This window comes from Cynara cardunculus (genome assembly GCF_001531365.2).
Source record: "Cynara cardunculus var. scolymus isolate 2C chromosome LG 6, CcrdV1, whole genome shotgun sequence".
In the NCBI taxonomy this organism is placed as follows: Eukaryota; Viridiplantae; Streptophyta; class Magnoliopsida; order Asterales; family Asteraceae; genus Cynara; species Cynara cardunculus.
In genome coordinates, this window is record NC_037533.1 from 2949958 (window position 1) to 2977258 (window position 27301).

Genomic DNA, 27301 nt, shown 5'->3' on the forward strand with positions numbered 1-27301 from the left:
TTAGAGATGAAAGGATCCCCTTTATTCCAACATTTGGAGCTCTTTTTGACCAACATATGTCTCAGTTGAGGAAACATACCAACCAAACCAGAGTAAAAATTTCTCTTCGTACCTCTGGTTGTGGTGAGTTTGACTTTCTCACAGAAGCGGAACGAGAAGCTCTCAAGGCCAAGGAAGAGCCGCGCATACAAAAAAAGCAGATGGAAGACAACTTGAAGTTGGCCAAGTCTCTTGCAGTCAAAGCTCTTGCCAAGGGAAAGCTGAAGAAGATGAATCCCTTCAAGGCCCAGGCTCAGTTGCTCTCCCAAGATGAACGAGAACACCAGAGAGCACTGACGCTGAAGGACCACGATCAAAGATGGAGTGAAAAGAGCTTGAAGAAAAGAATAAGTCCCCATCGAATTTCAAACATCACTAATAATGAACGGATGAAAGATGGTGAAATGCTCATCTCCAGAGACAACCTTGAAGCAGTCACCAAGTACCCTTCGTATCTCGAGCAGTATGGCCATGATGAATGGATAAAATATCGCCAAGCCATCCAACGCTCAAAGTCCAGGCATCAAAAAATAATTGAAGAGATCCTGAATGATCCCAACAAGAAGGTGTCCGAGTTCGTTGTTGTTCCTCTAGTGCCTGAGTTGCTGTCCAAAAGAAGAAGGAATCCTTCAGATCCTAATGATGGACCTACTCTTAGGAACGAACATGAAATTAAATTCTCCTTAGAGGAAATACTAAAGGATTCAAAGAAGCCAGATATCTTTATGTTGAATCTGACTCTGCCAGCGAAGGGTCCTTACATACCCAACACTGTGTATTTTAAGAGGAGTATGGATTAATATTTATCGACCATGACGGTGAGTACAACTTCCAACGAGTATCTGAGTTCCGCCTCTGTACAATAGACCACCTTGAATATCTCAGATCTTGGTTGGACAATGACCTACCTGATAAGGCGATAGACCGCAGGATCAGAAAGGAGTATCTACATCGAAAGAAGCTTGAAGAAGAAGTACCAGGGTACATCAACTTCAGCGACTTAGAATAGTTAAACTTTATATCTTGTAATCTTGTTTTTCTTTCATCTCTTTCAGTGTATAATCTATATTAATAGGTGTAGCAATTACTGATGTAACACTTGTACTTTTTGCAATAAATAATATAAATATTCTTCAGCGTCACTGAAAAAGATCCCTGAAAAGAGTAATAGGGAAAAATATCTATGAGTTACAGTTTACTCTTCCATAAGCTGACAACTTTCAGTCAGTGAATACGCTTTCAGTTTCCGTTATCATACTTGTATTTGTTTCTCTTGAACTTGTAATCCTTTACAACTTAAATAAACTTTATAAGAAAACTGTATCACTGAAAAAGATCCCAAAAATAGTTAAAAGGGACTTGTATTTTACTTGTACCTTTAGCAATTTTCTTTATGTTGCTTTGTCATCATCAAATAGGGGGAGATTGTTGATCCTCTCTCTCATTGATTTGATGATGATCCCTTTTACTTTACAAAGTATAGTATTTCTGTTATTCAGTTTTAGCAATCTTCACTACGTCTGTTCAGTGATTGCTGAACATGTATTGTAACTCCTTCAGAGACTGTTATACTTCAAGAAGACAAAACTCACACCACATATCCTTCAGCAATGTCAAAGACAGAAACTAAAGATTAGAGACCAGAGCGTTCGTGATCTAAAGCGATATTCAGTTATTACAAGCTCGTTGAATTATGTATGAAGTCTGCAAAGTTTCAGCAAATGCTGAAGAGACCCTCCAGCGTCATCCAACATTCAGCGATCAAATGAAGCTTGCCAAACACGATTGCTTTTGTCTTGTCCTCCCTCACATAAAGGACAAGCCCATACATTTTATAGATTATAGTACATTACGAAGCCACTCTGTTGACTCTATAGTGCTTACCTACTTTATGAAAAGAGAACTGCTCATATACAACCAAAAGGACTATTTACCGTAGCAAAGGATAAGCTTTCCTCCAAAAGCTTGGCATGTGCTTTGTACCTTCTGAATTGCATTATATGCAATGAGTATAAGTAGCTGAGTGCTCTCATCTCAGCTATCATCTCTTCTACTAAAAACTTACCAAGAAGTTACTTCTCTCTACTCTCTCATCCTAAGAGAAAGAACCACTTAGAACAAGTGAAGATCACTTACATTCTTATTTTTATTTCTTGTAGCAAATCTTTTCTCTTTGCTATTTGTATTTATGTGAACCTTAGATTGTTTAGATAGGTTCTTTATCTTATCTCTTCTACAAACAATTTGTAAAATTTGTATTGATCTTTTTCAATATATAATTTTTAAAAGTGAAAGTTTTCGTGTTTGTATTCATCACCCCTTCTACAAACTGATTACCTATAACTCTTGTAGATCTGGCTGGGACCAACAGTTGAAAAATAGCATCAAGGGTGAGAGGTGGAGTGTCATGAGAGCATTGGATGAAGAAAACAGATAGAGGTCCCCTACATTATTGCATCTCGTAATAATTTTTCCCATATTGAGATCCTTCATAGAAAACCAAAAGGATCAAACTCAATAGACACATGATTATCGTGAGTGAATTTGCAGACGTAGATTAGATTTTTGACAATGTGTGGTGCATGCATTATGTGTTTTAGATTGAAAAGTGGGTCTGGTGGTGGTGTAGTGGTGTTTCCATAACCATGGATTGGAATGTGATTACCATAATCGACAAGAGTAAAGTTAGGTGTGCTCAAATTAAATAGCTTAGGAAGTATATCAGAAAGTGAGGTGAGAAGTTGCACCCGTATCCATGTACCAACTACTATCAGGTTGCCGAAGACCCATCATGCAGAAAGCATTGCCTAATTCTGTAGGCGTCATAAGAGGCCCATATGAAGATGGAGAGGTGGGGACGAGAAGCATTTGTTGCTAATGAGCCGTTGAATGAGTTGTTGGACTGGGACCTAGGATGCCCGATTATGGGTGAGTAAAATGTAATGTAGAGGTTGGTTTCGTAGGGTAAGGACACAGAGGTACTACCCACTGACCAAGGGACGACCAAGATGGTGTGGGGTTTGCCCAAGGAGGTGTAAGTTGCCTTGAATATCCTTGAGAATATCGGTTGCGTCCACGACCTTGGCCCCCTCTCCATTGTTGTCGACCATGACCTTTGTCACCCCTTTGTCTGCTATTTTACAATTGCTAGTTAGCAGGTGGCGGAGTCGTTGTGGGGCTTGTAGTGACCAAATTCATTACGAGAGCCATGGTCCATATTGATTGTCCTCTTGGTCGAGAAGAAGCGAGAGGAAATTTTGATATGACAATAAACGTAGAATGAAAAGTGCTCTAGGTGGTTTGGGTGGGAGTTTTGTTAGTCTTTTATGCGTCTCCTACCATGGGCGGTTGCCGAAATTTAGAGAAAGGTTGTAGGATATAGGATTTCAGAGAGGAAGAGAAACGAAGGAGAGGAATTTAGAAGAGCTCTGATACCATAAAGTTTGGTGAAAATCCCTTTCCTCTCTCATTCATATATCTTGAATATATACAGAGCTTACAACCTATAAAATAGGAAGGTAAATACAAGGGATAATTACCATATTTTCCCAAACATTTCTCTACAAAATATATGGAAAATATCTCAGAAATATATTCTCTGTCATTAAGTCCATGTGATTCTCATATTCCAGCCAAACAATTCTCTCCATCTTCAGCTATTCTACATCTTATTGCCTTGCTCTGAGCTTAGGCAATACATTTGATTAATAAATATTACTACAATGATTGATTTTTGTGCATATACACTAACACAATATGCATCATGAATTGTAGTTTTGTGATTTTGACTTGTATGTCCTTTAAATCGTGAATCTTGCATGGTCGTTTGTTGATTTTTAGTACAAAACATGTTTGCATCTCGAGATTTGATGTTGTTAGATCTCAATTCTCTCAATCTATGGATAGATGTAAGAAAATTAGTGTTGAGGAAGACGATCTATTCCTTGGGTTATGAAGAATTCATAAACAACTTTGAATGATCAAGAACAGTTGGTAACCATCATCATCTTCATTGATATTTGAGAGAAAAGCTTTGATTACAATTGCACATTGAAATGGAATTACACACAGTAAGTAATCAAAGATTGCGTGAAGGATTTCTAACAGAATGCAGTTGAACAGCTATATATAACCTTTGAGAGAACAAAGTCAAAGCACTAATAAATCATAATTTGCCATGTGTAAAGTTGAATAATTATCTCTATGTGGCATGTCCAATCAAGAGCCTCCATATGTCAGTTTGTTAGGCAAGAGTTGACTGGACAAGAGCTAATGACTTGAGCATTCCATCAATAGCTGAAGACCAGAAGGGGTTCTAGAAAGGCTATTTTTATAGACCAGAGGGACTCTTCATCAGTAGTTAATTATCAAGTTAGGCATCTCTGGTTTATCTTCATTGAGTCTCTAGTCTTCAGCACTTGAACATTTTACAATATTTTTACAAATAAGAATTCGGGGGTCTAACAGATGTACCTGGCAATTCGAAGCATAAGAGGAACCTTTGAAGTCAATAAGTAATAAGTGGTATATTGGCATATTGGGGGGGGGGGGAGATGAAAGAAATAACGGATTAATCCTGGTACTTTAGGCATTATTTTTTATTTGTTACCCGTCTACCTGATAATTAAAACAAGATTATACAACTTTTTTTTATTCAAGTTTTACCTTCTACTTACATTATAATGAAATTGTAAGATGTCTAAAATGTATGAGCGTCCTATGATACTTTATAGCACTTAAGTTTATTCGACCAAACTATAAAGTGTCTTATTTAAAAGTCTTACAATAGGTTTATAGGACGCTTTTGGGTATTTTAACAAGTTTTTAAAATGTTTTTAAAATAAAGTGTCGTACTAGCTATATTATCCAACAATTTTGAGAAATATCCTATAAACCCATCTTTTATATGCCACTTGTGCTCAGTGGCGGATCCAGGAATTTTATACACTAGAGTCACTTAAACTAACAATGTACCAACACATCAATCATTATAATTAATAAGAAGTTGATTTCTACGAGTTTTCATCATTTGAAAACAAGTCATTACATCTTGATTTGTAACCTTAGCAAGTACTTCTTTTTCTACGACACAAATGACACACGCATTCAAAAAAACGTCACAAATTCGATTGCGCAAAGATGGCTTCTCAAGCTTCATTACCGAAAAGCATCTCTCAACTGTTGCGGTTGCAACAGGCAAAACCAATGCAAGCTTCAATAATCGATAAATCAAAGGACACACAAGATGTTTCCTTGTTTCAATCATCACTCTACCGGGCTCGGATATACCTTTCAAATTAGCAAATAATTCATCATGTTGGACAATGTCAATATATAGTTGAAGTTGGTGCTCAAGGGTAGTTCTTTTGTCATTGCTAAAATCATCAGAATAAAACTCTGTCAACCTTAGTAATTTTGATGGGTCAAAGTTACAAAATGAGTAATGAGGATCCAAAGCGGCCATACAAGTGAGCAATTCGGAACTTACCTCATCAAATCTGTCACCAAACTCTTGAATTTGCATATCCATAACTGTGTTAAAACATTCGTACTTGTAATAATGTCGATATGTGATATTTGTCTTGTGTCTTCGATTTTTTGGATTGACATAAACTTTGTAACATCTCGCTTGAGCAAACCCCAATTTACGAATCTTATAAAATCTCAAATAAAATATAATTTATTGATTATTAGGACCAAAAATTGATCCTAATTATTCTGAAAGTTTTGYCAAAACCATCAGGGCCAAGGATGGAAAATCTGAAAATGTTGCTGAAACAACTAAGTTTGGAAAAAGACCAGAGGCGAAGCATTGGTTTAGAGGCGATGCATTGGTCCAGAGGCGATGAAGGACCAGAGACCATGAAGGACCAGAGGCATGAGGGACCAGAGGCATGAGGGACCAGAGGCATGAAGGACCAGAGGCAATGGTTCAGAGACCATTCAATGGTCCAGAGACTAACACCTTGAAACACACAAATCTGGGCATAACATTAATTAACCTCAAAATATGGGATATTAATTTCTAGAAAAACATCGAAATATCCGTTCTATTTTAGTGATAAAACCACCCAAAACACAATTCCAAATCGGATATAACGGATTTTTACTTACAATCCAAATTATGTAGCCAAAAGAATACGAGACAAGACTATATATATATATATATATATATATATTTGGTCCTAATAATCAATAAATTATATTTTATTAGAGATTTTATAAGATTCGTAAATTAGGGTTTGCTCAAGCGAGATGTTACAAACTTCCTCCATGTTAACTGTTCCGATGTTGTGTTTTTCGCAAAAAGAAGAGATCTTCTCAAGAAGCCGACAAAATCCATCAACTCTAAATTGTTGCAATTGTCGCTTGGTTGACTTCACCAATGAAACAACATTCAAGATGTCTTGATCTTTTTTCTGAAGAGCCTGTGACAATGATTCTGTGACCCCCAAAATATGCAACATCAAGTGCAAATAAAACACACTATCAAATGATTGGAAATATATTTGAAGACCATTTTTTTGACGTTGGCTGTAAGGATTCTTGCACACATCTTCAACATACTGAAGCACCTCAATAACATATGGAAATAAATCAACCAAACGCGTAAGTGTTTTCTAGTGTGAACCCCGTTGTGTATCTCCAGGTCTTCCAAGAGAAAGCTCTTGATTTAACCCACTACCTGTTTCAGTTTCACCGCTACTAATGGCTTCTTGTACTTTCTCCTTTTGACTCTCTCAAACCATATATGTTCGCTTACAAGAAGCACAAACCACATTCATCACAGATGCTATCATGTCAAAGAATTTTTCCAATTTTGATGTGTTTATGTGCAACCGCCACAACAACTAACTGAAGTTGGTGAACTAAACAATGGACATAATATGCTGAGCTATTTTCTCTCATGATTAAAGCTTTTAAACCATTGAATTGGCCACACATATTGCTTGCTCCATCATAACCTTGGCCTCTAACCTTTTTCAAACTCAAATCATGTTCAACAAATAAGAATTCAATCGCTGATTTAAGAGATAAAGCTTTTGTGTCCTTTACATGTACAAGACCAATAAATCTTTCCTTAACAATCCAATATGTAACATATCGCAAAACCCCAGCCATTTGTTCCTTTTTAGATATGTCACTCGACTCGTCAACTAATAAGGAAAACACATAATCACCAATCTCTTGGAAAATATGTTTGTTCTTGGAAAATATGTTTGAGTACCTCTTGTGCAAAGCAGTGAATGATATCTTTTTGAATATTTGGCGCCACCATTAGATTATTCCCATGAGCATTTTCTAATATAACCTTACCAACAGCCTCATTTTGATCCCGGATTAATTTTATTAATTCTAAGAAATTTCCCCTATGAAGAGACGATTCTGACTCATCATGACCACGAAAAGGTAATGCATCATTCAACAAAAATCTAGCAGCATCAACAGAAGCATTCAACCGGATACAATATTCATTCTTCTGAATATCATTTTGTTTATGTAAGGCGGCGACAATTGATTGACCATGTCTCATTAGGTCCTCACATTTCTTAACACCTCTATTGTGGAAACTATTACTATGGCCCACATGAGTATTTGATTTCTCGGTTTTATTCCAACTACTACAGCCTTCGGTTAAAAAAGTATCACTCCCACCTTGTACACCACATTGATCTCTAAATAAGTTGCAACATAAGCAAAAAGCTTTATCTACTTTTAAACTATACTCCAACCAATTACCGTATTGATCAAACCAAGCCGGGTTAAAACGTCTTGCCTTGTTCCCAATTATTTTTCTTGGAAAGTCGTGACCACGTGGTTGACACGGTCCTTTAATCAAATAGTTTCGTCTAATTTCATCTATTTGATTAGGGTGGTATTGTAAAATTCTTTTTCTTTCAGCTGGATCCAATGGTTATTCAAATCAACTTCCCTAGGCATTGAGGGAAGATCATTGCGCAAGTTGTTTAAAGGTTATCCACTATTATTGGACGTTGATGCCTTTCTTTTTAGAAATCTTTCCATCTTCTAGCAAAAACAAGGGGACAAATACATCATATATATATATGTATATATATATGTATATATATATATATGTATATATATATATATGTATATATATATATGTATATATATGTATATATGTATATATATGTATATATATATATATATACAAATTAAATAGAAACAAAGGATACCTACAGAAATGTCTACCTACTATTTGTCTACTCTACCTATTAAATATTAGTATTTGTCCACTCTACCTACTCATATTAATATTTAAGAGTTTACTAAAAGCTTAAAAAGCCCCAATGTCTACCTACTGTTTACACTTTAACTTTACCAAAAACTTAAAAAGCCTCAATTTTCTCTAATGAAGCATACTTGCATAAATGAAGTAAACAGAAGCAGAAATGGAATAAACCAAGTTGTAAGCAGTAAGCAGTAGAGCTGCAGAAGCAGTAAGCACTTCTGTTTTTGATGCTCTATTATTTGTAAACCAAACCAAAAGCTAAAAAAAATGAAAGCAAAAGTAGTAAGCTGTAAGCAGAAGTAGATGCAGTAAGCAGAAGCAATAATGAAGCAGTAACAGTAAGCATCTGTGATGAAGCAGTAAGGGGTCGTTTACTAAATGCTTACCCCGGTAAGCGCTTAACAAGTCACATTACCTCACCAGATGAATATGGTAAGAACCAAGAATCTTACCCGGTAAGAGCGAGACAAATACCAAGAGTCTTACCCGGTAAGTGAGGGCGACGTCTCTTACCACGGTAAGCGTTTGCCGGGTAAATTGTTGTATATAATGTCATTTTGGTGGACTAAAATCTTACACGATAAGTAAATAATTGTGTTAAATTTTACCGGTAAGCACTTACCGGGTAAGTGTTTGGCAAACGGCCCCTAAGACAAGCAGAAGCAGAAATGAAGCAGTAAGCAAAAATGAAGTAAACAGTAAGCAGAAATGAAGACAAGCAGTAAGCAGAAGTAGAAATGAAGCATACATGGTCTCTAGCTCTCTGCGGTCTGCCGGAGAAGAGTGTCGGAGGCGGAGTGCGCACCGGTGAATCTTAAATCGCCGGCAACTAGTTGGGGGCTCCTGGAAAAATCTAATAGGGGGAAGTGCAAGGTAACTAATGTAAAATCCCAAATTTTAACCTAGGTAATCTTTTTTTGACTTTTTGACTTCCCCCCCCCCCCCTTTTAACCACTGTGTCCGCCACTACTTGTGCTTGCACTTTTTCAAATATTGCTATATAAAATAAATGACACGACACTTTATTTCAAAACATGATGAAAACTTGTTAAGACGTCTAAAAACGTAAACCTATTGTAACACTTTTAGAAATGACCTTTTTTTTATCATATAAATTTAATTCATGTAAAATATTCTATTAAGACGTTTAGACATTAGTTAGACACCGTATAAACTTAATGTTATTGTAATGTTAGTTGTTACCCTAACAACAAATTATAATATGATGTGTTTTAGGATCATGTGTATGAGTGACAATCCTAAAAGTACAGGGGTCATTTCAAATTTATAACAAGTAATTTTGAAAATTTCTGTTTACTTGAATTTCATAAATTAGCAATTCAATATATAAACCCAATTAGCAGTAAGAAGTAGTTCAACAAACTTTTTAAAATTTCTTAAAAATGAGAATTAAAATTTAAAATTTACAGATAAAATATCACAATATTTCTAAGAGATTTTTCATTTTTAAAAATTACAATATTAGTTATCTATACTATATTATAAAGTATTTGATAAAAACTATTAAAAATTATCTTTTATATATGAAGTACTGTTTATTGATGCATATTACTTAAAATTCAATATTACAAGTAAATTATACGTAACTACAATTTATTAAGCTCTATGTTTGAATTCATGTAACTAACTGTAAATAAATATAATCAAATGAAAGATAAAATTCTTATTTTAAATTAAAAAAAATTAAGATATAATTAGGATAATTATTTAGTTCTAACATAATACTTAGTTATTATCTTTAAAAAATTATATTATCAAAACAAAAATAAATTACTTCGTCATTAAACCTAAATTAAATTGTAATAAAAAATTGAATTAAAGAAATTACACAAAAATGAGAACTTTTATATTTTTCTAATTTTTATGATATCTTTAAATTTATATTTTATTAAGATAAACAGTATTGCTTTATCAAAATCATATAAATTCGTATTATAATATTGATAGAGACCAAAAAAATAAAATGAAACATTAAAATCGAGATATATCTCGCTGCATTACACGAATATCCTTCTAATACTATTAAATTATTTCATATATATAATAAAATATTATTTGATTATGAGAAATATTTAACATCAACATTTATTATCAGCGACGATACAATAAAAGTTTGTTTATCTCTTATGATGTTAAAAAGTTAAATTAAAAAAAATTGTACCATTGATAAATATGAATTAATATAACGACTATTTATATACTTTTTAAAAAATCTTAAGCATGATTTAATTAGCTAGTAGTATTTATTAATATTAAAAAAATTAAACAACACATATTACAATAAAATTAGGTCTATAGAACGTAAAAAAAATGTCTAAATGTTCCAATAGACTGCTTTATAAAACTCGAGTTTATAGGAGCAAACGGTAAACATGTTGACGTCACAATATTCTATAAAACTTGTTAAGACGTCCAAAAGCGTCCTATAAACCTATTACAACATTTCCAGATTAAACGTTTTATTCTTTGGTCCCTATAAACTTAAGACCTATAAAACGATCTATTATCATACTTAAACATGCTGACTTTCTATAAATCCGATTTTGTTATGGTGACATTCACGTCTGATAAAAAGAAAATCATATTCATTAAACTGAAAAATTTAAAATAGTTGTTTTCGAAATGTCATTTTTAAAATTAATGGCGTTAGTAAGCCAATAATTCAACACAAGCCGAACAAGTTGTTTCTAATACAGGTAACCAATAGACAGCAAGAATTGTTATCTTCGAAACTTTTGATACAATATTTGCTTAAATTAGGGTTTTGTTATTATTAGTGTGTCTTTCAAGATTATAATTTACGCTATAATCTAATTATGGAACAAATAATGTAGAAAATAAAGGTAAGTTCTACAACATGTGAATATACCATTTCGAATGCAAGTGAAGATACCATTGTCTTTTCAGGTGGGACCGAAAAAAATTCGATAATACAACAGAGATATTAAATTAAATAAAGAATAATATATAGAAAAAGGGTCCAAATTTATAAAAAGTGTAAGATGTATACCAGAAAATGTCAAAAGAATGCCACATGACTCAATTTGGTATCATTTACTCCAAATCTTGAGTACAATGACCATAAACCATTGTACCTAACCATAAAGGTGGTGCTTAATTGGTTTGAGCTTGACTTCAAATGTCAAAAGTGCCTAAAGGTTTCAGGTTCAAATTCAAGAAAGAACAAAAATCCCCTTGTGGACATAAAGGTTCAAATATGATGACTTCGGGCTACCTAAGCAGGTGGTTGCTATAGGATTAATCAGCTTGCATAACGGGTTGGATATCAGGTTAATAAAAAAAAAAAAAACCATTCTACCCTTCAATTTAATTTGAAATATAAAAAATTTCTATGAAGAGGTAATACAAACTTTAGGGTCAAAATCTTGCTTAAGACTAAGGGGTCGTTTACCAAATACTTACCTGTACCAGTAAAATTTAGCACTATCTCTGACTTACCGGGTAAGATTTTAATCCACCAAAACGGTATCTATGCAACAATTTACCCGGTAAGCGCTTACTATGGTAAGAGTCGTCGCTCTCACTTACCGGGTAAGACTATTGGTTCTTGTCTCGCTCTTACCGGGTAAGATTATTGGTCCTTACCATATTTATCCGCTAAGGTAGTGTGACCCCGTAAGCTTTTCCCGGTAAGCGTTTGGTAAACAGCCCCTAAGTTTAAATTTGAAAATAAATACATATATATACAATAAGACTTGCATCAAACAACTCGTATTAAAATTTGTGTATTTGTAACGTGTGGATTTTAAAAAGACAGAGTTTTCTTTACCGTATAAAATTTTGCTTCTCAAGATCTCCATTATATAATTTTCCTAATATCACAATAAATTCTTACTATGAATGTTATAATGGTTTTATATAGGATGATGCTTCCAAATGCTATTTATAGCATTTAGTGTTTTCTTTACAAGTTATTTGTATACGGAAAACTACACTTTTAGGTTCCTTGAAGTTTTTACCAGTCAGCTAAACCTAAAGACATGTTTGTTAACAACAACTTAATGAACTTAATGGGACGCATAGCTTATTCGGTAAGTCATACATGATTGTTTGGTAGTGACTTAATGATATCGAAAGTGACTTACCAATAAGCTTCTCGTGGGAGTTCTAAGCAAAAAGCCAAAAAAAAAAATCAACACCTTCCAATAAAAAACATGTTCTTTTTATCTATGGAAAACCCCTCTTAAACAAAAACTTTCTTAAGTCTATACAGACAGATCATTAATCTACACAGACAACTTTATCTATATATGATATAGAAAATCAACCCAACAACCCCTTAGATAACTGATTTATAAAGAATACAGATTGAGGAGGAGCAAAACAAGGGTGCACTGACAATTCTTAAAAGTGATCTCGTGAGTCAGTGAATTCGCTTTCATTTTCTTACTTACCAACAACTAAATTCTAATACGTGATTTCTTGCAAAACTTGGTATCCTTTTTTGTTCAAACAACGAGTTATTAGAAGTACAAAATGAGAACATTTAGACGATTACTTGCACTAAGAACATTTCTTCGAACCTCAGTATTGCATGCGTAGAAAACCGTTGTCTATTTCCAAAACAACAGATATTGGACAGTGTCTATCCCTTTTGGAGACTATTGGGTCACATGTAGCTTAAATTAGGACGTTAATACTCTAAGAATACCACATTTTCAGTTGGTGTTGTTTAGATAGAGATTATTAAGTTAAAACTGGTTGAAAAATATGCGAATAAAGTGTTTGAAACATGCGAATTGTTCAGCAATCTGTTCATTTACTTAGGCGTGTTAACAAGTTGAGTCAACTATCAGGTTGTTTGGGCGTTGCTCAAGAAAATAATATCAATTTCGAATTAAAGTAATTATTTCAAAAGGGTGTTTGAGTTCGAGCTCAAATAATTTTTCAATGTTTGGGCTCCATTGATTTACACATTCTGACCTAAGTTTCAAATTTTATAAACTCGGTTATCGGCTCAAACTGGAGACCAATAACTCGTTTATTAGCTCGAGTTTGATGTCTAGTGCTAGAAATAACAATTTATAGTTTTTATGCTTTGATTTGTATGATTTATGGATATGTCAAAAAACTATCCTGACTCGAAAAAATTTAATCGAGCTATCACAAAGGTCAAATCAAATATTTGTGTGATAGATTTGATTCGTCTCAAGTTCGAGAATTTTATATCAAGCTCGAGCTCAAGATAAATGAGTTTGAATTTAAGTAATACGTTAAATGATCGAATCATTAACACCCTATTTAACGCTCTTGAACATGCATATATATATTTATTTTTTTTGATTAACCTGGATATCCAATCCGTTATGCGAACCGACTAATCTCAGGACGATCACTTGCTTTGCAGATAGCCCAGAGTCACCGCATTTGAATCTCCATGGCCATAAGGGGATTTTTATTCCTCCTTGGATTTGAACCCGAGACATCCTGGTACTTTTGACTTTTGGAGTCAAGCTCAAACCAATCAGGCACCACCCTTGTGGTTATGCATAAAATTAGTGTTTAGGATTAAAGCAAAATAACATATTTCAAATTCTTTGGCGAATTCAATTCCAATTCTTGTCAACTAAACGTGTGGTTGAATCTGATTATATTTCATTCTAATTCCTTTAGATTCCAACTTGTTTGACGAGATACCAATTTTGACATATCTAATTCTATGAGCCAAACGCCAACTTACTTTTTGAGATCAAAACGATAAACTTAGCCAAAGGAGGGTCTAAACATGTACAAAGTTGAAGTTAAAGGTCAAGAGGAAAATATGATTTACCCATAAAAATATACATCTTTCCAACAAAATTAAATGTAAGTTATCATGTTTATTACATATTTCATTTTACTTAAAAAAGATTGTAACTTATTATCACCGTAATGTGATGGCTACAACCAAAACTTATAAAACGACGACATTTTGAATGATATCGTGTTTTTATTTTATAATTCTCTCAAAAAAATAATATTGAAAAACATATTTAAAATGCACAAAAGTTGTACTATAGATTATTATTTTTAAGAAAAAATATACTTTATTTTTATTAAGATCTTGTTGATTATTATTCATAGTTAAAAGGTCCAATTAGGGACAGACCTAGATCACTGTATATGGTGGCACGTGTCACCTTATTATTCCTTCGTTGAAGGATAAAAAAATTTAGATTCGTGAAAGGTGCAAGCGTATTGATGTGTTGTGTGCCACAGTATATATATATATATAGAGGCTGGCTCAAATACTAACCCATTTTTTTGTGTTAACTATGCTAACCAACATCAACCAATCATGTTCCATCTTTTAGTTAGGTTCAAATGTAACTCACATATTAAGTGTAAGGGTATTTAGGTAATTTGTCATTTTTATGTAACTCCCCAATATTTTAATTGGGAGTTACAAATCTTAAAATATCACTAATTGATCTTCATGTAATAATGACATGAAGTTTCACATTTGTTCATCTTACTGATTTTTACATTTCATTATTCCTACAATGGTTTTGATATTGTAAATTTTAAAAAAGTTTCTTTTGTAAAGATTCCATTGTAGTCCGAGTAATATGGATAATCATAGAGTAAAACAGATCGACGACAATGAGAATGAAAAAGCCAAAAGCGTCTACGAATACATTCGGAATTCGACTTCCGAATGTGAAGAAAATGATCAAACCGTTCACGCACATGTTCACTCAAACGTCGACATATGTGTTCACTCGTGCACATATGTGTTCACTCGTGCACATATGTGTTCAATTGGTTCACACAATATGTCCATTTGGTTCACACACATGTTTCAATTGTTCATTAGGTTCACACATTGTTTTGATGAAGATTATGAACCTAATTTTTCAATGTTCATTAGGTTCACACATTGTTCATTAGGTTCACACACATGTTTCAATCTTATCTGGATGTYGTCGCCTGGTAATCCTTCCAAATCCTCYWTTGTTTTGATGAAGATTATGAACCTAATTTTTAGCTACTGATTTAAGATATTGATCGATGAGATTGACGGTTTTTTTATTGATTGGAAGTTACAGAATAGGCTGACAAAATAGGATACGTTAAGATCATTCACTTTTTACAATTCTACCCTCTGAACCATTGTGAACCTAATTTTTTATTRATATGGTAATTAAATAATTAAATTTTTAGTCTCAATAAATGACAACCGTTGGATGTTCAAATCAACGACCAAGATCGGTTAACAAAGTTAAGTTAACACGATAATCTTGGTTAGTATATGAACCAGCCCCTATATATATATATATATATATATATATATTGAAACTATATGAGAACAAGTTTTATTTGGTAGAGTTGGTTTGCAAAACTTTTATTCCACCCCAGACCTAAGTTTGAATCCTGTTAATCTCATTTTCTTAGTCAAATGGTGTCATCATTTATAAAAATTCATATATTTGTTTATTATTGTCAAATGGTGTCACCGTTTGAAATTTTTTCCCTATAATTTTTTCTTATAGTCAAACGGTGCCACCATTTGAAAAAATTTATGGGTCTGTCCCTAGGTCCAACCCTGCGTTATTGTTACTGATTGGTTTGAGTTTGGCTCCAAAGGTCAAAAGTAGCAGGAGGTCTCAGGTTCAAATCCAAGAAGGAATAAAAATCCCCTTGTGACCACGGAGGTTCAAATGCGGTGACTCCGGACTATCTGCAAAGCATGTGGTCGCCCTGGGATTTCTCGGCTCGCATTGCGGGTTGGATATCCAGGTTAATCAAAAAACAATTCATTATAACAAAATTGGTTTTACTAGATGTCTAAAGAATATTTTCATAGAACTTAAATTTATAGAGTCAAACTATAAAACGTCATATCTAAAAGCGTTATAATATGTTTATAAGAAATTTTTGGGCATTTTAACTTACGATGTTTTTAAAATAAAATGTTCTATTAGCTATTTTATAAGACATTTCTTAGAAATGTTTTATAAACTCATCTTTTTATAGAATAGTTTTTCAGATAGTGTCATATAAAATAGCTAATACGATACTTTATTTTAAAAGTGTAATAAAAAAACTTGAAAAAACGACTAAAAACGTCTTATAAACCTATTGTAACACATTTAAGTAGAATGTTTTTTTGTTCTATAAACTTATGTCATATAAATTATTTTATTATCACACATTTTAAGCGTTTTATGTAAAATCTATTTGTTAGGTCAGATATTATTATATTCGTGATAACCGAGCTAAAAGACTAAAGAGGTCAAAGCTTAAAGTCAATAAAAGTCATCATTGTGCTCAATTGTAGTTTGACTTTGTAATTAGTCAAATCATATAAATAGTTCTTGTTAGTTGTTAAAAACAACTCATATTGTAATATTCTAGAGAGAGAAACATGTATTAAGAGAGTTTATCAATATACATGATGATTTTTGATCTCTAGATTGTTGTTCTTATTGTTTAATGCATTGTTATCTGTTTGAAACTGGGCAAATTCAATTTAATTTGAAGGAAATTTTTGAAGTTTTTGGTTTCTTGAAAAAGTTGATTGTTCTTGATCTGAATTTGATGATTTTTTATGTCTTTGATTAACTTGTTGTTACAGACTTGTTAGACTATCTTCATAGATTAATCTTGTGAATTTTAGCAACAATTTTGAAGATTAATCGATCAATTTGAAGATTTTTTGAATTTTTGGACTGTTCGAACTTTTTTTTTGATTAACCTGTATATCCAACCCGTTTGCTAGCCGACTAATCCAAAGGCAACCACTTGCTTCGCAGATAGCCCGGAGTCACCGCATTTGAACCTCCGTGGCCACAAGTGGATTTTTATTCCTACTTGGATTTGAACCTGGGACCTCCAGATACTTTTGATCTTTGAAACCAAACTCAAACCAATCAGGCACCGAACTTGAGTCCTTGTTCTTGAGCAAACTGATCAATTCTTGTTATTTGACCCAAGTTTGATGTTAATTGTTTTCATTAAAGGTGTTTTTGCACATATTTCGACATCCATAATCAAGGTCTAATCATGATTTGTTAAGTTTTTGTGATTTCAGATTCAATTTGATCAAGATTAAAGTATATTGCAAGTTATGAAGATTTGAAGATCTATCGCATAGTTGTGTGATATAGTTGACTATATAGCATCAGTTATCTGCGATAGTCGACTATATCGCGTCAGTTCTCTACGAGTTTTTCAAATCTTCTGATATCATTTTGATTAACAAACATTTTAATTAGGTAACGATGTTTTCTTCAATTTATGATTTACAAAAACAGATTTCTAACCTGAATGAGAAGATTGCAAGTTATGAATCGAGACAGACCAACAACATGAAGGTTATTCAGAAGTTGTTATTGGAGAAAACTTATCTTCAAGAAGATTTTGTTGTTTCAGATAAGTAAGTAAAAGATTTGGAGAAAGAAAAGAATGTTCTGAAAAAAGAGAATCTTGATCTGAAATAAAAGATTTTTTATTTTGAGAAAAGTTCTGAAAAGAAAACAATTGATTTAGAAAAATCTTTGTTTGATGAGAAGAGTGTTTTAGAGAAAAACATTTTGAGTCTAAAGAAAACGAATTTCTGATAGTGAGAAAGAATTTGAGAAAGAGAAAAGGATTTTCACTGATGAGAAATAAAAGTTTGATTCTGACAGAAAATGTTTTGAAAGTAAAATTAAATCTTGTGAGATAACAATTGTCAAGCTTTCGAAACAAGTTGTTGATTTTGAGAAGGTTGTTATAATGGAAAAAAGTTCGTTTGAGAAGAAAAGTTTGGAGCTTACAGTGAAAATTTCTAATCTTCAAAAAACTTTTAGGAAAAGATAAGAAAGGTTTTGAGAATGAAAAGAAAGTTTTTATGAAAAAGGGTGCTAGTGTTTTCAAAGAGTTATCTGAAAAGGAAGAGTTTTGAAAAAGATTTTGAAAATCAAAGGAATGTTTTTGAAGAAGAAATTCGTAAACTTTCAAAGAAATTGTGTTAGAAATAGATCTCTGGAGCTGAGCAGAATATGAGATCTGATTTTTCAGTTTGAAGAAAGGAATGTTTTATATGACAAAGTTAAAGAGCTTGAAGAGATGATGTCTAAACACCAAATACTTAAAGAGAATTAAGAAAAAGTTGACATCTTTGAATAGCTTAGTCCCGTTACTACTGTTCTTTCTCCTTACATTGATTCAACTGATTTTGATTGTGTATTTTCTTATAAAATTGCTTCAAGTTCAATTCATAAAATTGATCTTTTCTCTTCAAGCAATGTCTGTAAGCATAACTATTCTTCAGGTGTTAAATCACACAGTTATTCTAACAGATATTCCAAATCATACAACTTTTCAAGATATCAGACTCATAATTCTAATATGTTTCACAATGATTCTCTTGTTGGTTCAGATAATCATTCTAAAAAGGTGATGATAGTATAGAGGAAGAAATCAACTATAGATGACTGTGGTGGAAACAAGTCACATCAATTTTTTAGTAGTTGATACAGAGTCATTTGTTTCTAGGACTGATTTGTCTTATTTTGTCAAATCTAACAATAAGCTAATCAGTTTGAGAAAAGAGAAGTTGTGTTGTGCAATATGTGGAACAAATGATTTTGTAAATCAAAGGTATGTGAATAAATGGTGTGGTACTTACAATATACCTAATTCCCTGATTTCTAGCTTCAAAGCTAAGACTAACCTCCGAGGACCCAATAAAGCTTGGGTACCAAAATCTTTCTGATGTTTTGTAGGAATGGCATGTGTGTTCTTATTTAGAATATTCATACCACATGACTGGTCAATCAAAAGGTTATACTACTTTTGAGGGGGAGTACCATATATTCTGTAAGATTTTCAAAGAACCATGGTAATTCAATCTCAGAAACTTACTTGTGTTTGTTTCTTTTTTGATCTCAAACCAATCATTGAATTTCCATCTGCTAAATTTTCTTGAATTTGTTATTTCCATGTCTCATATATTCATTAAAATTTTTGGTGGAAATACACTCGTTTGGAATACTATTTTGGTTTCAAAATACGTCATTTCATTTCAATGATTTAATTCCTATATGAAATATTAATTATGACTGTTCTTCACAATTAACCATTATAATTAATGAACATTTGTTTGTAAACACCGTGCTTACTAAGTCATTCTGTTTAGCATTTGAATTTGTTCTTTGACAATCCTAAACAAATACCTTTATTGTTCAGTTTTGAACACCTCAGTTCAGGACTGCTCTACGTATTAGCTTTTAAACACTCCAATTTAGAACTTGTGCTACATTTGTTTGATTTCTAAACATATCAGGTTGAGACTCATACTTCAAATATTGATTTCTGAATTTTTTTTGAAGTATAATATCCTTGAATTTTTAGTATGTATTTCATAAAATCAATGTGTGAGATTAAGTGTGCTTCAATAAGCTACCAGAACCTATAGTTTTACCCAAGAAGTAACCCTTGAGTGATTGAGAGGTGAGGGGTCTTAAATAAAAGAGTGGGGGAGATAATTCATATGGTTGAGAAGTCTCATTATGCTGAGCAGAAAAATGTAAATGAGAGTTTGGTTAGAAGTGGGGATTTTTATTAAAAATAGAGGGTGAAAGAACAGAATTAAAAGAACAGAAAACTTTGCCCTAACCACTTCAAGCTAGGCAACCACATTATTGTTGGTTCATAAATCTTTCATGGCCATCATTGAAACACAGTGAGCCCATGTCACCTCTTGATTTAACCCCACCAACTACTCATTTCTTTTTTAACACAGAAATGTTTCAATTTTTTATGGGGAAGCAACATATAATCTATCTAGTTTTCACTTGGAAAACTTGGATATTAAAAAAGAAAGAAGTTTGCTCCACCTTCACACTTCAATCATGCACATTGCTTTAATGATAATATTTTCTTTTACACATTCACATTCATGAATCTTAGTGATTCACATTACATATCTTTGTGATATTTTCATAACAGCTTGAGAAGTTAGTTCTATAACTTTACTTCAACGATAACTGGAAGACCTATCAGAGACAAATCAATGCCAACTTTTAACATAGGCCGCACAATTTTTTAATTGTTATGATAAATAGTTGCTAAATGTGCTTCTATGTTAGACGAATACCCAATTTTTTAGGGGGAGAAAATTGTTTTAATAGAGATATCTTTTTAAATGGGAGAAATCAAATTTGTCTGACAGTGTTTGAGAATATCTAAAGTTGATTTGTTGAAGTTTTTTATTATTCGTGATGTTCAGGATTCTCCTAATCATCATGAGGGGGAGAAATAATATCAAAGACATATCAATGACAAGAAGAGAAGAGGAAGACATGATGCATAGACATGAAAAGATTATACAGATGTTACAGGAAAGAAATTATGTTCAAAGATGTTTGTGACTAGTGCTGATGTTCAAAAGTGAAGCTTAACTGTTAAATTGTTGAATTAGTTTGTTGATGAGATGAATTGTATCTAAATCTTTTGAATCAATGGTTGAAAAGTCATTGGATTTAAATATTATAGATATGATGAAGAGATTGGTGTTGAATTGTTGAGATTCATTGTTGACTTATCTGTGAAAGGAAGATTGAATTAAAGTTGTTTGAAGAAAGTTGTTGACAAAATTGGATTCTTTCATTATAAAATGATAATGAGCTTAGTACATGTAGTGTTAAAGCTTAAAGCCTAAATGTCTAAAGCTTATTTTGTTGTCTGAAAATGATTTACTAAAGATTAGTTGACTGGTGAAGATTGAAAACTGTTCTAAAGCATCTAAAGATTTTGAAGATTGTTTCAAAGTAAAGATTTTGATTTGAAAAATATATTTGTTAAAAGGGGGAGATTGTTATTTTTCAAATTCGTCTTTTAAACAGTGACAAAGTCTGATTGACTTCATTGGGGATATTATTTATGTCAAAGATCTTTTGAAGTGAAAACAAAGGGATTTGTTTTGAAGAATGTGATCTCGAATACAAAGGGGGAGATTGTTAGGTCAAATATTATTGTATACGAGATCACCGAGCTTAAAGACTAAAGAGGTCAAAGTTTAAAGTCAACATTGTGCTTAATTGTAGTTTGACTTTGTAATTAGTCAATCATATAAATAGTTTTTGTTAGTTGTTAAAAAGAATTCGTATTGTAAGATTCGAGAGAAAAAGAGAGAGAAAGAGAGAGAGAGATTATAGAGAGAGAAATGTGTATTGAGAGAATTTATCAATATACATAATGATTTGATCTCTAAATCGGTGTTCTTATTGTTTAATTCATTGTTATCAGACTGAAACTGGGTTTAACACTATTTTGTTATAATGAGGTTCAACCTTGTATGTATATGCATTTATTTATTAAGTTCTTGCTGATTGCTACTCATACAGACAAGGCCCAACTTTGAATACATAGAAAGTCTCAAGTAGGGCATTAAGAGCATTTCCAACAGGTTTTCTAACTTTTTTTTTTAAAATGGATAATTAAAAGCCAAAATCTTCAAAACTAGTTACATATATCTCTAACATATTTTCCATTTTAGAGAATCCAACATTAACTATAGTATTAATTAAAATATTCTATTCATCTATTAAAATATTGTTTATCTCTCTAAATATTTTAAAGTTTTCTATTGGTGTAAGTTTAAAAAGTTATCAACGTAAAGTTAAAAATATTTAGGGGTTGTGTGTTTACATCTTAATAGTTTCATTAAGAGACAGTCTCTGAATCATTAAGAGGTGAATCTTGTTTGGCAAAAAAAAGTCTGTCTCTTAATGGTTCTAAAACCCTCTGAATGATTTTGTATCATGGGTCTCCCTTAACTATTCAGCGCTTTAATTTCATCGAAAACAATTACCAAACAATTATATTTCATTTTGCATTATATCATGATAGCTTCTTAATCATTCAGCAACTACCACTTAATCATTTTGCACCAAATCATTCAGCAACTACCAAACAGCCCCTAAAACTTACACCACGTAATTTCACATGTAACAACATTGCTAGTAAATTGCAATCACTTTGTGTTAATTAAGAAAATCACTCATCAAATGAAAACGAATGAACCTTAAAACCACTAAATATTTGTCAGGGTGTTAGCATGATAGAGCGGGTGCACATGCTCTTAGATCTTCCTATGAACCTCATGTGTGTACGTATTTATTTATTAAGATATTGTTGACTGTTTTACTCATACTCAAAATGTCTAATTCCGTGTGTATCTGTGTGTATGTACATATATATGTACGTGACCTTTTAAGGTGATTATTGACGTTCAGAAGCAATTCTCATTGACTAATAAAAGTCGCTTTCCATGCCATTTCTATTTTTTATTGGTCTAATAAGTCAATTGTAAAAAGTAAAGAAGTTTAAAAGAACCACGACAATATCGTCACATACACATCACTTTTTTTATCTCCTCGAACTGACGCAAATAGCATATAAATTCACATGACTTCGACGAGAGAAATGGTGTAATCCTCTTTGTCTTTCAAAATGTCATTAAGCAGCGTAATGATGTTTTTATTCTTTCTGTTGTTCCAAAAAATCATCAATTGTGAATCATTGCGTCGACATCATAAGTTTGTCGTAAGTACTTTTTTTCTTCCAAAAAGGATGCAAGTTAACATATTGCTTTTGTGTTTTGATGCCTCAGAAACAATTGGTTTCGTTGTGCGAAATGTTGTGCATAACGCACGATACATGGTCATCCTTTGACACGTTAAAAATAAGATTTCGAATCGGGCCCCTTCAATATTGACGCCCAATTTTACGTGTTTAGACCATTTTACAACAGGTTTAAATTAAGTTCAAATAATTGTTGACTATTTAGGTTTATGTATCTCTTTTATGTGCTTAACATGTATGCAGTTTTGTTATTTTATGGTGTAATCAAAATTTTAGTGTAACAGAGCCTTCAAAAAGATGGGAAAATCATTGGTACAACAATTTAAAGACGAGTTTCTTTGAACGTGTAGGTGACAGAAGCATCATATACTCGACTTTGTGAAACGAAGAATATTTTGACGGTAAACGGGCAATTTCCGGGACCAACACTATATGCTTATGAAGGAGATACGGTTTATGTGAAGGTCTATAACCGTGCAAGAGAAAATATCACCATCCACTGGTATGACCGTTCTTTTGTGTTATTTTACTAAGAAAAACGAAGTATGAGAAATTCATGAACATCATCTTTAAAAACAGTTCTCAAATTATATTTTAAGCTTTATTTTAAACGTTGTGAGACGTGGCTTGACGTTGTAGAGTGGCAAGGTTAAGATTCAAGTTTTACAAGTTAAGGTGAGGTTATGACGTTTTTCAAGATGTGTCATAAGTGACATATATATATATATATATATATATATATATATATACATACATATACATACATACATATATGGAGGAGCGATCAAATGCAGACCATCCAATTTTTACAAACTGTGCAAACCACCCTCATCCGTCGATTTCATTGTTTAATCTTATGAAATTTTTTCATGGAATTGTTTAATCTTGTGAAATTGCTTCATATAATACTTTTTTTGATGAAGTTAATTCGTATATGGTTATGAAATTGTTTCATATAATATTTAATGAAATTTTAATGAAACTGTTTCATGTATTTCTCTAAAATTAAAATAATAAAGATGATAATATCCATGATTAACACTGATCACCACAATAGGATTAATCAACCTCTTATAATTACAAAATAAAAAATTATGATTGGTTGAATGAGGTTTATACGGTTTGCACAAATAACATGGTTTGCAAAGTAAACTTTCTCTATATATATGTATGTATGTATATTTATATACTTGTATGTATTTATGTTTTGAGTAATACTGTAGAACAATTTAAATTCATATAAAGTTGTAAAACTATAAAAGAAAGAACCATTTATATCATATATATGTATAAATAGGAAAAAATATCGTGTGAGAAGGGAAGTTGATAAGAAACATAAGAAAATATATGAACCCTTGATCATTTTTAATCTCATGTTCATCCATAAAGTGCGCTTTAAAACACCTCATTAGTGTTGACATTCAATTAGGATTGATTCAAGGCGGAGATCTCTTCTTACGCTTCTCACCGTAACTTAGAGTTGACATTCAATTAAGATTGTTTCAATTGTACAAATCCATTCTTAGACTTCTCACCATAACTTGTTTTCTCACCGAAACCCAACCCAAAAAAAGCGATCAAATAATATTCCTTAATTTTTATAAAAATATATCGAAACCAAACCATTCTAATCCAAACGTATCAACAAATCCTACTTAAAAACATTATTTGTGGAGTAAGACACATTTAACGGACCGTTTACCCAAACACTTACTAGTTAAATTTAACATTATTATTTATTTTACTGGGTAAGATTTTAGTCAATTAAAAATGGCATTGTATGAAAAAATTTACCCGGTAAGCATTAATCGGGTAAGAGCCGTCTCCTACACTTACCGGGTAAGACTCTAGGTCATTGCCTTCGTCTTACCGGGTAAGATTCTTGATCCTTACCATATTTATCGGTTAAGGCTATATAACTTAACACCCAAAGGTAAAGACCTCCGTTTGTGGAAAGCCATATAAATGTACGAGTTCAAAATCATAGGCACGGAGTAAAGCAACCCAGGAATCCATGGTCCGATGGTCCTGAATATATCACACAATGCCCAATTCAACCCGGCGATACGTTTAACTACAAGATCATATTTTCGATGGAGTTCGGGACGCTTTGGTGGCACGCTCATAGCGATTGGTCTAGAGCAACGGTCCATGGCGCTATTGTAGTGTATCCCAAGCATGGCCCATCGTCGTATCCCTTCCCCAGGCCTGATCAAGAAGTGCCCATAATTTTCGGTACGTATATATAGTTTAACACGAACAATTTCTATATATTTCCCGATATATCTCTACGTTAAATGCGTTTTTCGGTGTGTTTAGGCGAATGGTGGAAGGAAGATGTAATGGAAGTATTGAGGGAATTTGTCGAATCAGGTGGGGCACCTAGAAACTCTGATGCGTATACGATCAATGGTCAGCCTGGTGATCTTTACCCGTGCTCGAGTCAAGGTTAGTTTGGTGGTTTCACATACGTGGATAAAAAAAGGTTCGTAGTTCGTTGACGACGCTTGTTATCTATTTCAGGGATGTTCAACTTAAATGTGAAATATGGCAAGAGATATCTTTTGCGTATGGTAAATGCAGCGATGAACGAAATCTTGTTTTTCGCGATCGCTAATCATTCGTTAACCGTTGTCGGAGCTGATGGCAGCTACACCAAGCCATTTACGAACGAATACGTAGTCATCTCCCCTGGCCAAACACTTGATTGCTTGTTAGAAGCGAACCAAGTTCTACCAAGAAGCCACTACTACATGGCAGCCAGACCGTATTCTCCCACCACCAGTATTCCTCTCGATAACACCACCACTACCGGAGTTGTTCGTTACGACAATGATGATGACGATGACATTTCAATGACTATATTTCCGTCCCTACCTTTTTACAACGATACCATCGCTGCTTTCGAATTTCTTGGTGGCCTCAGGAGCTTGAACCCCCCCTTATTCCCGTTAACTTCTTACGATACGCAAATCCTTTCCACCGTTTCCGTAAACACATTCCCGTGTCGTAATAATTCCTGTAGCGGGCCGAACGGTACACGATTTGCGGCTAGTATGAACAACATTAGTTTCGTATTTCCGTCCACAATTGACATACTTGAAGCATACTACTATCACATCAACGGCGTGTTTGGCACACGCTTTCCTAGCGTCCCTCCGTTCATCTACAACTTTACCTCCACCGATTTACCGGCGATCCTACTGACACCCGAGTGGGGAACGGAGGTAAGGGTGATCGAATATAACTCAATCGTACGAGTCGTTTTTCAAGGGACCAACTTGGTCGTGGGACTTGATCATCCTATGCATTTGCACGGATTCAATTTCTATATCCTCGGATGGGGATTTGGTAACTTCGACAAAGACAACGACCCGTTAAACTATAACCTCGTTGATCCTCCATTCCGAAACACCGTTCTCGTTCCGGTAAACGGATGGGCTGCGATTGCGTTCAAGGCTCATAACCCCGGTAAGGTTACATATTTCACGATGCTTGTGTTTATAACCGAATGATTTCAAATTACTCATGAAATGATCTTGGAACAGGAGTATGGTTTCTACACTGTCATTTGGAACGTCACTTGACATGGGGGATGGATACAGTGTTCATCGTGAAGGACGGAAAAAGGATCGAAGAACGCATCCTACCACCACCCAATCACATGCCGCCATGTGTGCTTTAACTAATCGATTAAGACAAGCATTTATGTATCCAAATTACGTTTATTTGGTATGTAAATGCTTTTTCCGATTAACATACTTTGAGGGTTGCTAAAAGACTCCCCAAAAGTTTCACATCTTAGATACAGATTTCTGTGTACGATTTACGGGGTTCGTTTAAAGTGTTTGATATACGGGGTATCGTAGCATACTTGTAAAAGTTCCCTACAAAATAAAATTTTAAGTGAAAATAATGAAGACTTCTCTTTAGATTTCAAATTATCTTCGTGATTTACCTCTGTTAAGAGTTTATCAAGTCACGTTACCTCATCGGATGAATATGGTAAAGACCAAGAATCTTACCTGGAAAGAGTGAGACAAGGACTAAGAGTCTTATCCAGTAAGTGAAGACGACGACTCTTACCAGACCCGTTCCTGACATTTTTTAGGCCCTGGGCGAACGTAAAAGCAGGGCCCATGGCAAGAAACAAGGCTTGTAGCAACGACTTTTGTCGTCGCTAAAAGTCCATTTATCATTAGAAAAAATATATAACAACATGTCGTCGCTATAACTTGTGGCGGAAACATGTCGCTAAAAAGTGAATCGCTATAATTGAGTACAAGAAATGTTAATAATTTAGCGAGGAAAGAAATCTTATTTATAAAGAAATCTTATTTATCTTTATCACACACACACACACACACACACACACACACACATATATATATATATATATATATATATATATAT

General features: G+C 33.3%; 1 protein-coding gene across 1 annotated transcript; it reads left to right on the top strand.

Moving 5' to 3' along the window:
* Positions 1 to 851: 851 nt before the first annotated feature.
* On the top strand, positions 852 to 26573 carry LOC112514760 (laccase-15-like). The gene is made up of 6 exons (XM_025121360.1): positions 852 to 857; positions 23239 to 23390; positions 24876 to 25123; positions 25208 to 25336; positions 25412 to 26359; positions 26437 to 26573. The coding sequence occupies exons 1-6, from the start codon at positions 852 to 854 to the stop codon at positions 26571 to 26573; spliced, it is 1620 nt and encodes a 539-aa protein (XP_024977128.1).
* The last annotated feature ends 728 nt before the right edge of the window (positions 26574 to 27301 follow it).

Coding starts and splice junctions, on each gene's coding strand:
- LOC112514760 (XM_025121360.1), top strand. Junction 23,391..24,875: donor GAAAATATCACCATCCACTG/GTATGACCGTTC, acceptor TCAAAATCATAG/GCACGGAGTAAAGCAACCCA. Junction 25,124..25,207: donor AGAAGTGCCCATAATTTTCG/GTACGTATATAT, acceptor CGGTGTGTTTAG/GCGAATGGTGGAAGGAAGAT.